Below are 13363 nucleotides of genomic sequence, written 5' to 3'. Positions count from 1 at the left end.
GGAGATTGGAGTATCTGTCCATAGGACCACTTTAAGCCGTACACTCCACAGAGCTGGGCTTTACGGAAGAGTGGCCAGAAAAAAGCCATTGCTTAAAGAAGAAAATAAGCAAACACGTTTGGTGTTCACCAAAAGCTATGTGGGAGACTCCCCAAACATATGGAAGAAGGTACTCTGGTCAGATGAGACTAAAATTGAGCTTTTTGGCCATCAAGGAAAACGCTATGTCTGGTGCAAACCCAACACCTCTCATCACCCCGAGAACACCATCCCCACAGTGAAGCATGGTGGTGGCAGCATCATGCTGTGGGGGATGTTTTTCATCGGCAGGGACTGGGAAACTGGTCAGAATTGAAGGAATGATGGATGGCGCTAAATACAGGGAAATTCTGGAGGGAAACCTGTTTCAATCTTCCAGAGATTTGAGACTGGGAAGGAGGTTCACCTTCCAGCAGGACAATGACCCTAAGCATACTGCTAAAGCAACACTCGAGTGGTTTAAGGGGAAACATTTAAATGTCTTGGAATGGCCTAGTCAAAGCCCAGACCTCAATCCAATTGAGAATCTGTGGTATGACTTAAAGATTGCTGTAAACCAGCGGAACCCATCCAACTTGAAGGAGCTGGAGCAGTTTTGCCTTGAAGAATGGGCAAAAATCCCAGTGGCTAGATGTGCCAAGCTTATAGAGACATATCCCAAGAGACTTGCAGCTGTAATTGCTGCAAAAGGTGTCTCTACAAAGTATTGACTTTGGGGGGGGGGGGGGGTGAATAGTTATGCACGCTCAAGTTCCGTTTTTTTGTCTTCTTGTTTGTTTCACAATAAAAAATATTTTGCATCTTCAAAGTGGTAGGCATGTGGTGTGAATCAAATGATACAAAAAAATCAATTTTAATTCCAGGTTGTAAGGCAACAAAATAGGAAAAATGCCAAGGGGGGTGAATACGTTCGCAAGCCACTGTAGATGTCAAAGGATTGGATAGAGATCAGCAACATAACAATTAGCTCCACCATATCCTCTGATTGGTTACGTGAGATTCTCCTACTGCAACTTAGGCAAATGAAGCTAAATTGTACAAAGTTTCCCCCAGAACTAAACAAAATGTTGCATAATGCTGGGAGAAAATCTGTTGATGGTCAAACATAATCTCTAGCAATACTCAGCCAATATCATATCAACATTGTTTCAACCTGCTCTGCCATCAGAGGATCTCCCCAACAGAAGGCTTCCTGCACGATTAAGATCATAGTTGCAGGATTAGCCATTAGTTTCTTACTTTCAGGGCTTTTATGTTAGTGTGAATGGTCGAGACCGTGCAAGTGTGTGTGTGTGTGTGTGTGTGTGTGTGTGTCGAGCGTGCGTGTGTGCAATTGGAGTGCGTGTTACCTGTTGCTGGTGAACTAATTGTTGAAACTAGAGTTTCTGCATAAACAACTTGTTATACATGATTTCCATTATTTGGAATAAACCCTACTGTACTATCTTCCATCAATAGTATCTATGTACTGTACTATCTTCCATCAATAGTATTTATGTACTGTACTTCATTTAATTGATAATAGCATTATTGATTGGTTGATGCACTGCTGCAAGTAAAGTTTTTCACCAGAAGTGAATTAGCAAAATGTTATGTAATTTGCATAGAAAATACATTTGGGGGCAATGGAAATGATTCAAGATCAAGGTTAAGACACTTTTGTTCTCCCATGAACAGCTGAAAATATCTACAGGAAGGTTGATGTTTTTTTCATTCTCACGCCCACCATCGCCCACTGTATGAAGGTTATCTTTATAACACATGATAATACTCCCTTCATATGAAATACTTGGTATTGTTTTCATTATTCAATCCCTCCAAACCCAAATAGAACCCTAGCCTCTACTCTCGGTGCACTTGTGGACATCTGTGAGGTATAGATAGGTGTAGGTAAGCAACATGGCTAATAGCTCCATCTTGTTCCCTAACACTTAGTGTAAATGTTGTCATATTGCTGGTCCCCCTGTGCCACTTACAGCTAATACAGTGTCTTCTTCCATTAAACTCCATTAGTATAGTATGCCATGCATCGGTAAGAACAAATGTATGCAGATACAGTGGGGAGAACAAGTATTTGATACACTGCCGATTTTGCAGGTTTTCCTACTTACAAAGCATGTAGAGGTCTGTAATTAAAAAAAAAATAATAATAATCCAGAAAATCACATTGTATGATTTTTAAGTAATTCATTTGCATTTTATTGCATGACATAAGTATTTAATACATCAGAAAAGCAGAACTTAATATTTGGTACAGAAACCTTTGTTTGCAATTACAGAGATCATACATTTCCTGTAGGTCTTGACCAGGTTTGCACACACTGCAGCAGGGATTTTGGCCCACTCCTCCATACAAACCTTCTCCAGATCCTTCAGGTTTTGGGGCTGTCGCTGGGCAATACGGACTTTCAGCTCCCTCCAAAGATTTTCTATTGGGTTCAGGTCTGGAGACTGGCTAGGCCACTCCAGGACCTTGAGATGCTTATTACGGAGCCACTCCTTAGTTGCCCTGGCTGTGTGTTTCGGGTCGTTGTCATGCTGGAAGACCCAGCCACGACCCATCTTCAATGCTCTTACTGAGGGAAGGAAGTTGTTGGCCAAGATCTCGCGATACATGGCCCCATCCATCCTCCCCTCAATACGGTGCAGCCGTCCTGTCCCCTTTGCAGAAAAGCATCCCCAAAGAATGATGTTTTCACCTCCATGCTTCACGGTTGGGATGGTGTTCTTGGGGTTGTACTCATCCTTCTTCTTCCTCCAAACACGGCGAGTGGAGTTTAGACCAAAAAGCTAAATTTTTGTCTCATCAGACCACATGACCTTCTCCCATTCCTCCTCTGGATCATCCAGATGGTCATTGGCAAACTTCAGACGGGCCTGGACATGCGCTGGCTTGAGTAGGGGGACCTTGCGTGCGCTGCAGGATTTTAATCCATGATGGCATAGTGTGTTACTAATGGTTTTCTTTGAGACTGTGGTCCCAGCTCTCTTCAGGTCATTGACCAGGTGCTCCCGTGTAGTTCTGGGCTGATCCCTCACCTTCCTCATGATCATTGATGCCCCACAAGGTGAGATCTTGCATGGAGCCCCAGACCGAGGGTGATTGACCGTCATCTTGAACTTCTTCAATTTTCTAATAATTGCGCCAACAGTTGTTGCCTTCTCACCAAGCTGCTTGCCTATTGTTCTGTAGCCCATCCCAGCCTTGTGCAGGTCTACAATTTTATCCCTGATGTCCTTACACAGCTCTCTGGTCTTGGCCATTGTGGAGAGGTTGGAGTCTGTTTGATTGAGTGTGTGGACAGGTGTCTTTTATACAGGTAACGAGTTCAAACAGGTGCAGTTAATACAGGTAATGAGTGGAGAACAGGAGGGCTTCTTAAAGAAAAACTAACAGGTCTGTGAGAGCCGGAATTCTTACTGGTTGGTAGGTGATCAAATACTTATGTCATGCAATAAAATGCAAATTAATTACTTAAAAATCAAACAATGTGATTTTCTGGATTTTTGTTTTAGATTCCGTCTCTCACAGTTGAAGTGTACCTATGATAAAAATTACAGACCTCTACAAGCTTTGTAAGTAGGAAAACCTGCAACCTATCAAATACTTGTTCTCCCCACTGTAGATGATAAGGGATGTGCATGGTTGTTGCTCTGCACTTTTCATTCATTTAAAGCCATGGTCCAAATTAAGAAGACAATTGGGGGAACCTTTCCCCTCCGTTTTTTTAAGAACCATCTGCACGTTTATCGACCAACAGTGAACCCAAGCACGGAACAAATAACGTGTAATTCCTTAGATTTCCTGATACATGGATAAATTATTAAATAGTGTATAAGTGGAGCTGTGCGGTGACTTATCTTCAGAGTGGATGATATCAAATTCCATTTCAGCCTGTCACAATGCAACACACTCACAGTATTGTTGCAGAAGGTAACGCAACATGCCTAGGCTGAGTGAGAAAAGGGGGAAAAGAGTCTCTTCAGTCAGTCAATGGAGAAGGGATAAAAGAGAAATGTTAAAACAAAGATCTGAGCAAAGAAAAAACAAGGGTTATTCAAGAGGGAAGGCATATCCAACCAACCATTTCCAACCAGTCTACCTAAACCCTCTCCAATTTGCTGGACGGGTGCTTGTAACATTGTGTGATTCAATTCATGTCAATCAAATTACATTTAATATTGATGTTTGTCTAAAGTCAATTGAAATATGTTGACAAAGAATATATAATCATATCAGTATTTGACATTTCATTCCCTTATTACTTTGTGGAAAGTAAGGTGTTTTCGTTGGATCAACCTTGAGATGAGCGATTTCATTCCACCATTCAGAGGGGGAGGTGTCAAATGGCTGACCAACATTGTCATTGGCTGGGAAACACCCTGTGGCTATAGTTAATCAGCACAACAACTGTTTATGCCCTCATCAAATAGCTGTTTGTCTGGAACTCAGAGTAGCCTTAACACTATCATTACCAATGTCTCTGACAAGGTTTCAGTTCAAACACCACAGTATGAAAATTAATTTTTTTTAAATGTATGCACTCACTAACTGTAAGTCGCTCTGGATAAGAGCGTCTGCTAAATTGCTAAAATGAAACAAAATTGGAAATTGGTAGGCTACAATCAGAGCGCTAACACTTTATATTAAGGTATACTTAATAAGTAGTTGAAGATGAAGATTGTGCTGCAGTGGATAGCAACCATCTTACGGGCTCCTGACCAATTCTGCTAATATGTGTGCTTTTTTACGCTGATTTAAAATTTTTATTTTACATAATGTTTCCGCCATCATTTCCTACGACCGGAAACAGCTTCTGGACATCAGAACAGCGATCACTAACCTTGTTCTGCTTACTCCAGACCAGGCCCTTATCCCCGGGACTCGAAAGAGGAAGCGGCGGCAAAAAAGAGGCATGTGAGCCGGAACCCTGACGAGACTACGTCGGCGAGCAAATAGACCGCCATTGCCCTCTGTTCTATTGGCTAACGTGCAAGCACTGGAGAAAAAACTGGATGGGCTCCGTTCGAGACTACACTATCAACGGGACCTGAAAAACAGTAATATCATATGTTTCACAGAGTCGTGGTTTAATGAAGACATGGATATGTCCCTTCCGTCTTCAAGAGAGCGAGAGTTGCACCCCTTCTCAAAAAACCAACACTCGATCCCTCTGATGTCAACAACTACAGACCAGTATCCCTTCTTTCTTTTCTCTCCAAAACTCTTGAGCGTGCCGTCTTTAGCCAACTCTCTTGCTATCTCTCTCAGAATGACCTTCTTGATCCAAACCAGTCAGGTTTCAAGACTGGTCATTCAACTGAGACTGCTCTTCTCTGTGTCACGGAGGCTCTCTGCACTGCTAAAGCTAACTCTCTCCTCTGCTCTTGTCCTTCTAGACCTGTCTGCTGCCTTTGATACTGTGAACCATCAGATCCTCCTCTCCACCCTCTCCGAGTTGGGCATCTCCGGCGCGGCTCACTCTTGGATTGCGTCCTACCTGACCGGTCGCTCCTACCAAGTGGCGTGGCGAGAATCTGTCTCCGCACCACGTGCTCTCACCACTGGTGTCCCCCAGGGCTCAGTTCTAGGCCCTCTCCTATTCTCGCTATACACCAAGTCACTTGGCTCTGTCATATCCTCACATGGCCTCTCCTATCATTGCTACGCAGACGACACACAACTAATCTTCTCCTTTCCCCCTTCTGATAACCAGGTGGCAAATCGCATCTCTGCATGTCTGGCAGACATATCAGTGTGGATGACGGATCACCACCTCAAGCTGAACCTCGGCAAGACGGAGCTGCTCTTCCTCCCGGGGAAGGACTGTAGGTTCATGCTCTACAACATTCTGAGAGTACGACCCTGCCTTACACAGGAAGCAGCACAGGTCCTAATCCAGGCACTTGTCATCTCCCGTCTGGATTACTGCAACTCGCTGTTGGCTGGGCTCCCTGCCTGTGTCATTAAACCCCTACAACTCATCCAGAATGCCGCAGCCCGTCTGGTGTTCAACCTTCCCAAGTTCTCTCACGTCACCCCGCTCCTCCGCACACTCCACTGGCTTCCAGTTGAAGCTTGCATCTGCTACAAGACCAAGGTGCTTGCCTACGGAGCTGTGAGGGGAACGGCACCTCCGTACCTTCAGGCTCTGATCAGTCCCTACACCCAAACGAGGGCATTGCGTTCATCCACCTCTGGCCTGCTGGCCCCCCTACCTCTGCGGAAGCACAGTTCCCGCTCAGCCCAGTCAAAACTGTTTGCTGCTCTGGCACCCCAATTGTGGAACAAGCTCCCTCACGACGCCAGGACAGTGGAGTCACTCACCACCTTCCGGAGACACTTGAAACCCCACCTCTTTAAGGAATACCTGGGATAGGATAAAGTAATCCTTCTACCCCCCCTTACCCCACCCCAAAGAAAGAAAGAAAAAAAACATATTGTAAAGTGGTTATCCCACTGGCTATAAGGTGAATGCACCAATTTGTAAGTCGCTCTGGATAAGAGCGTCTGCTAAATGACGTAAATGTAAATGATATACATCGCTTGTTTTTCTATGCATCGTCAAGACCGGATGGCAGACTTGGGTAAGATGAAGGGAGAGGGGTGTGTCTCTTTGTTAACAACAGCTGGTGTCCTATCTCTAATGTTAAGGAAGTCTCAGGTTTTTACTTGCCCGAGTTAGAATACCTCATGATAAGCTGCAGACTATACTATTTACCAAGAGAGTTTTCATCTATATTTTTCCTAGCTGTCTATTTACCGCCACAAACTGATGCTGGCACTAAGACCGCACTCAACGAGCTGCATAAGGCCATAAGAAAACAAGAAAATGCACATTCAGAGGCGACGTTTCTCATGGCCGGTGATTTTAATGCATGGAAACTTAAATCAATTTTCTCATTTTTACCAGCATGTCACCAGTGCATCTGTGACAAAACTCTAAATCACCTTTATTCCACACAAAGAAACACATACAAGGTCCTCCCTCACACTCCCTTTGGCACATCAGACCATACCTCTATCCTCCTACTTACAAGCAAAAACTCAAACCGTGAAGTGGTCCAATGAAGCGGATGCTAAGCTACAGGATATGTTCCGGGATTCATCCGATTACATTGAGAAGTTTACCACATCAGTCACCAGCTTCATTAATAAGTGCCTCGATGACGTCGTCCCCACGGGGACTGTACGTACATACCCCAACCAGAAGCCATGGATTACAGGCAACATCCGCACTGAGATAAAGAGCTGCCACTTTCAAGGAGCGGGCCACTAATCTGGACGCTTACAAGAAATCCAGCTATGACTGACGACGAGCCATCAAACAGGCGAAGTGTCAATACAGGACTAAGATCAAATCCTACTACACCGGCTTTGACACTCAACAGATGTGGCAGGGCTTGCAAACTATCATGGATTACAAAGGGAAACCCAGCCGCGAGCTGCCCAGTGACGCAAACCTACCAGACGAGCTAAATGCCTTCTAAGTTCGCTTTGAGGCAAGCAACCCTGAACCATGCATGAGAGCACCAGCTGTTCCGGATGAGTTTGTGATCTCGCTCTCCATAGCTGATGTCAGTAAGACCTTTAAACAGGTCAACATTCGCAAGGCCGCGGAGCCAAGCGGAATACCAGGACGCGTATTCAAAGCATACGCTAACCAGCTGGCAAGTGTCTTCACTGACATTTTCAACCAATCCCTGACCTGGTTTGTAATTCCAACCTGTTTCAAGCAGACCATCATAGTCCCCGTGCCCAAGAACCCTTAAATGACTATTGAACTAAATGAACTGCCTAAATGACTATACTGACATCTATAGCCATGAAATGCTTTGAAAGGCTTGTCATGGCTCACATCAACACCATCAACCCAGACACCCTGGACCCACTCCAATTCGCACACCACCCCAACAGATCCACAGATGATGCAATCTCCATTGCACTCCACACTGCCCTCACCCACCTGGACAAGAGGAATACTCAGCTCAGCATTCAACACCATAGTCCCCTCCAAGCTCATCACCAAGCTCAGGACCCTGGGACTGAACACCTACCTCTGCAACTGGATCCTGGACTTCCTGACGGGCCGTCACCAGGCGGTGAAGGTAGTCAACAACACATCCGTCACGCTGATCATCAACACGGGGGCCCCTCAGGGTTGTGTACTTAGTCCCCTCCTGTACTCCCTGTTCACCCACGACTGCGTGGCCGTGCACGACTCCAACACCATCATCAAGTTTGCTGACGACACGATAGTGGTAGGACTGATCACCGACGGCGATTAGACAGCCTATATGGAGGAGGTCAGAGACCTGGCTGTGTGGTGCAAGGGCAACAACCTCACCCTCAACATTAGCAAGACAAAGGAGCTGATCGTGGACTACAGGAAATGGAGGGGCAAGCCCGCCCCCATCCCCATCGAGAGTTCATCGGTGTCCACATCACTAAAGAATTAACATGGTCCAAACACACCCACACAGTTGTGAAGAGGGCCCCTCAGGAGGCTGTAAAGATCCTCAAAAAGTTATAAAGCTGCACCATTGAGAGCATCTTGACTGGCTGCATCACTGCTTAGTATGGAAACTGCAAGGCACCCGACCGCAAGGTGCTACAGACGGTGGTGAGTACATCACTGGGGCCGAGCTCCCTGCCATCCAGGACTTCTATAGCAGGCGGTGTCAGAGGAAGCTAATCAAATGGCTACCCGGACTACCTGCATTGACCCCTGGCTAACCAGGGGTGGGATAATGTCAATGTCATGTTGATTAGACAGTACCTGGTAGCTTGAGGTGTCTGATAATTGTGAGATTTGTTTAAGACAGTTTGTGGTGGAACACGTGACAATTGCATGTACAGTGCCTTTGGAAAGTATTCAAACCCCTTGACTTTTTGTTACGTTACAGCCTTATTCTAATATTGATTAAATAAAACATTTTCCTCAGCAATCTACACACAATACCCCATAATAAAAAAGCGAAAACAGGACTGCACCATTGATGGTCCCCAAGACCACAGTGGCCTCTATTATTCTTTAATTATTTTTACCCCTTTTTCGTGATATCCAATTGGTAGTTACAGTCTTGTCCCATAGCTGCAACTCCCGTACGGACTCGGGAGAGGCAAAGGTCGAGAGCCATGCGTCCTCCGAAACACGACCCTGCCATGACACACTGCTCGCTTAACCCGGAAGCAAACTGCACCAATGTGTCGGAGGAAACACCATACAACTGCCGACCATGTCAGCGTGCATGCGCCCGGCCCGCCACAGGAGTCGCTAGAGCGCGATGGAACGACTACATCTTGGCCGGCCAAACCCTCCCCTAACCCGGATAACGATAGGCCAATTGTGCGTCACCACATGGGTCTCCCTGTCGCAGCCGGCTGCGACACAGCCCAGGATCGAACCCGGAACTGTAGTGACGCCTCAAGCACTGCAGTGCCTTAGACCGCTGCGCCACTCGGGAGGCCCGGCCTCTATCATTCTTAAATGGAAGAAGTTTGGAACCACCAAGACTCTTCCTAGAGCTGGCCGCCCGGCCAAACTGAGCAATCGGGGAAGAAGGGCCTTGGTCAGGGAGGTGACCAAGAACCCGATGGTCACTCTGATAGAGCTCCAGAGTTCCTTTGTGGAGATGGGAGAACCTTCCAGAAGGACAACCATCTCTGCAGCACTCCACCAATCAGGCCTTTATGGTAGTGGCCAGACAGAAGCCACTCCTCAGTAAAAGGCACATGACAGCCAGCTTGGAGTTTGCCAAAAGACACCTAAAGACTCTCAGACCATGAGAAACAAGATTCTCTGGTCTGATGAAACCAAGATTGAACTCTGGCCTGAATGCCAAGCGTCACGTCTGGAGGAAACCTGGCACCATCCCTACGGTGAAGCATGGGGGTGGCAGCATCATGCTGTTTTTCAGCGGCAGGGACTGGGAGACTAGTTAGGATTGAGGCAAAGATGAACGGACCAAAGTACAGAGAGATCCTTGATGAAAACCTGCTCCAGGGCGCTCAGGACCTCTGACTGGGGGCGAAGATTCACCTTCCAGCAGGACAACGACCTTAAGCACACAGCCAAGACAATGCAGGAGTGGCTTCGGGACAAGTCTCTGAATGTTCTTGAGTGGCCCAGCCAGATCCGGACTTGAACCCAATCAAACATCTCTGGGGAGACCTGAAAATAGCTGTGCAGCAACGCTCCCCATCCAACCTGACAGAGCTTGAGAGGATCTGCAGAGAGAATGAGAGAAACTACCAAAATACAGATGTGCCAAGGTTGTAGCGTCATACCCAAGAAGACTCGAGGCTGTAATCGCTGCCAAAGGTGATTCAACAAAGTACTGAGTAAAGTGTCTGAATACTTATGTAAATGTGATATTTCCGTTTTTTATTTTTTATAATTTTGCCAACATTTCTAAAAACCTGTTTTTGCTTTGTCATTATGGGGTATTGTGTGTAGATTGATAAGGGGAAAAAACAGTTTAATCAATTTTAGAATAAGGTGTTAATGTAACAAAATGTGGAAAAAGTCAAGGGGTCTGAATACTTTCCTAATGCACTGTACTTTCAGAATTGTTTGGCGAGCTACTCATAGGTGGTCTGCAAGCTACTGGTAGCTAGTGATCGACCTGTTGGAGACCCCTTGTTTATAACTATAAGCTTGTTCATTAGCATATACGTTTAGATCAAGCTTATAAATCTGTAATAAACAGTTATAATACATTGGTTGTTCCTGCAAGTATACTGTAATGTAAAGTGTTTCTGTCAGAGCAACCCAAGGCCTAACACTCAGCCACACGGACACGGTTAAGAAATATAACTCATGGCTGAGAAATGAAGCCTAGCAAAGAATCCTTCTTATTTTACCTGATAATAGTGGCTCTTGTTTGTTTTCTTCAGAAACCAGTGACCTGTATCAACTCTCAATGACCCCAAGGGGACCCAGTGACAAACACCAGGTTTATGTGGGTAATGAGAGCACCTGTCCTTTTGTTGTATATACCCTCCTCTCATTCAACTGTGTGGCCTCTAATCAGTCAAAGGAGACAGGGCCAGTAATGGCTACTTTAAACTAGGTTGACTACCCATACATTTAAAAAAAATATATGCTTGCATGATTGTAAGTCACTTTGGATAAAAGTGTCTGCTAAATGGCATATATTATTATATTAACATGCTACTTGGCCCTTCTGGGTGTAGTGATGGTAACGATAATGGTGTAAGCTAAAATCAATACATATGGAATGTAAAATGTGTGATAAGGTGAAAGGGATAATGGGTGAAAGGGATAACAGGCTTTAACTGCTATAATCTAAAATGTTTAAAGTGTGTCCAGAATAGAAACTAATGCCTCAAAATTATTTCATGTAGGCCTAGTTTACCAAGCTTAGTTCACATCACAACAACCTAAAACAATGTGTTGAATAGGACAATGTGACAGCTAATCACAGTCTAACAAAGCCACGTGCAACGCAGCCAGTGAATGCCTTGATTTAAATTCTCACAGAACAAAAACCCATTTGTGCGATTATTGTCTGACAAGCTCGCAATGAGGCAAAAAAAAAAATCCTTTCCAGATGATGCATTCATTGTTTTCAACCAAACACGCACCCAGCTCCACAGCAGAGGCTCCTGTTCGTAAGGCAAGTGGGATGATGAATTTGCGTCACTTATTCAACAGGTGACTAGGCAATAAAACCGATTAGCGTGGTTTACCGTGCCTTTGTTACATGATAATAAGATAACGGGACGTGGCTTTTTACTTTTACGCAAATTACAAGTCTATAAAAATTGTAGGCCTATTTGGTCATTCTGCAGTGCAATAACATGCCCGTATGAGTTTGATAAGGACAGTGACTCACCTCAATCCATTTCTGCGCTTCTAGAAACGCGGGCTCCGAGGCCGATTCGGAGAGGGGATGTCGCTGGTGTGGTTGTCCTCTATCTGCAGTGGGACTTGCCATTTGCAAAGCTGCTCAGTGTTAAAATAGACCAACAATAAAGCTACAACTATAGGCTATTGGAAAATCCTCAGGTTTCAGCCTCAGCACCTGACCGTGAAAACCCGATAATGCCGGTTTAATGCCGTTTATTTATTTTTTACTTGACTTGCTGTGTAAGCAGTCTCCCCCACTCTCCTTCGGTGTATGCCGCAAACCCCCAGCACTGCACTTGCAGCTACCCCCCTGTAACTCCTGTGTAGCCAACTGGGACTGTGGATCGAGTCGACTCACTCGCACCGCAATATGAATTGCATCAATGGCTAAAAATACATGGAGCAGTGCTGCTGTGCCGTCAGCCAATGCAAAGACAGCAAGCAATTCCATCAGCCACTCCGGATCACACACCCAGTTTCCAGACAGCAGCAACACAGAGCAGGGAAGAGTTGAAGAGTATTATCATTGGGTGTGTTCGAGCGGTAACCCTAACCAAACCGACTGTAGAAATTAGGCGAGTGAAGTGGGGGGAGGTGCATCTGTAAAAGCCGAAAGTCGGACACTGTAGTGGTTTTTCGAACAGCAAGGTACAGATGAACATGGCAGTGTCCAAATTAACGTTTCTATACACACTCACAAACTGAAAACAGAGGTCTCATATATCACTTTTATTTGTATTCCCTGTAGCTTTTAGAATCGCAGCAAAGTTGGTTCCTGTTTCAGTCGCTTATTTTGCCCAACCTAATGATTGGTTGACAAGTGCCTCCCACAATGAAGGTGATGGCTGCATGGTGCAGTTGGTGAGAAGAAACTGCAGCGAAAGTTATAGAGCGACTTAAGGAGCAATTGGGGCCTTGCCAAGGGAATCGACAGATATGAAAGCGTTTAAGCTACCTGCCGCCCTTAAGGATGCAGTATGCAGAAATTGCTCCCCCATTTCCTGGTTGCTAATAGTTAGCCTAATTTCAGTTTATATGACAAAACAAGCAATGTATAGTGTAGAGAATCATTGGACCATCTAAACTGCTGTTAAATATATTTTCATCAGTGGCGTGTCTTCATGGATGCCAAGGGAAGCCCCCAAATATTTGACCAATAAAAAATTAATAAAAAATATATGTCTTGATTCTCTCTTGTGTTTTAAGAATTTTCTGTAAATTCTCAAGTGGCTGAATCTCACTGGAGAAATCATCCAGGCGAGGGAAACAGCGCCCCTCTGTCTCAGTAGTGTAGCCCATGTATCTGACGCCGTCTGGACCAAAAGAGTATGACATGTTACGGCAGTAGAATTTGATTGATTGATGCCAGCAAGCGTTTGGCCTCCTTTGATAAAAAAAATATTAAAGAATTAGCCAATCAGCATTGAGCTGAGCTCAACTGTGGATTG

The 13363-nt window shown here is 45.1% G+C and overlaps 1 protein-coding gene across 9 annotated transcripts in view; it reads right to left on the bottom strand.

The window, feature by feature from the left end:
• LOC121540505 (LIM and calponin homology domains-containing protein 1-like) overlaps positions 1–12411 on the bottom strand; it is a 138140-nt gene extending 125729 nt beyond the window's left edge. For 5 of the 9 annotated variants that reach the window (XM_041849438.2, XM_045207241.1, XM_045207251.1 and 2 more), the window contains exon 1: positions 11902–12409. In XM_041849438.2, the coding sequence (XP_041705372.2) occupies positions 11902–12003 (102 nt within the window). In that variant the 5' untranslated portion in view covers positions 12004–12409. Of the gene's footprint in view, positions 1–11901 lie in introns of all 9 variants that reach the window. The other 4 variants (XM_045207244.1, XM_045207256.1, XM_045207254.1 and 1 more) reach the window with 3 other exon arrangements.
• Positions 12412–13363: the final 952 nt, after the last annotated feature.

Source organism: Coregonus clupeaformis, chromosome 3 (assembly GCF_020615455.1).
Source record: "Coregonus clupeaformis isolate EN_2021a chromosome 3, ASM2061545v1, whole genome shotgun sequence".
In the NCBI taxonomy this organism is placed as follows: domain Eukaryota; kingdom Metazoa; phylum Chordata; class Actinopteri; order Salmoniformes; family Salmonidae; genus Coregonus; species Coregonus clupeaformis.
Note: the sequence above shows the minus strand (reverse complement) of the source record. Positions and strands in the feature narration are given on the sequence as shown.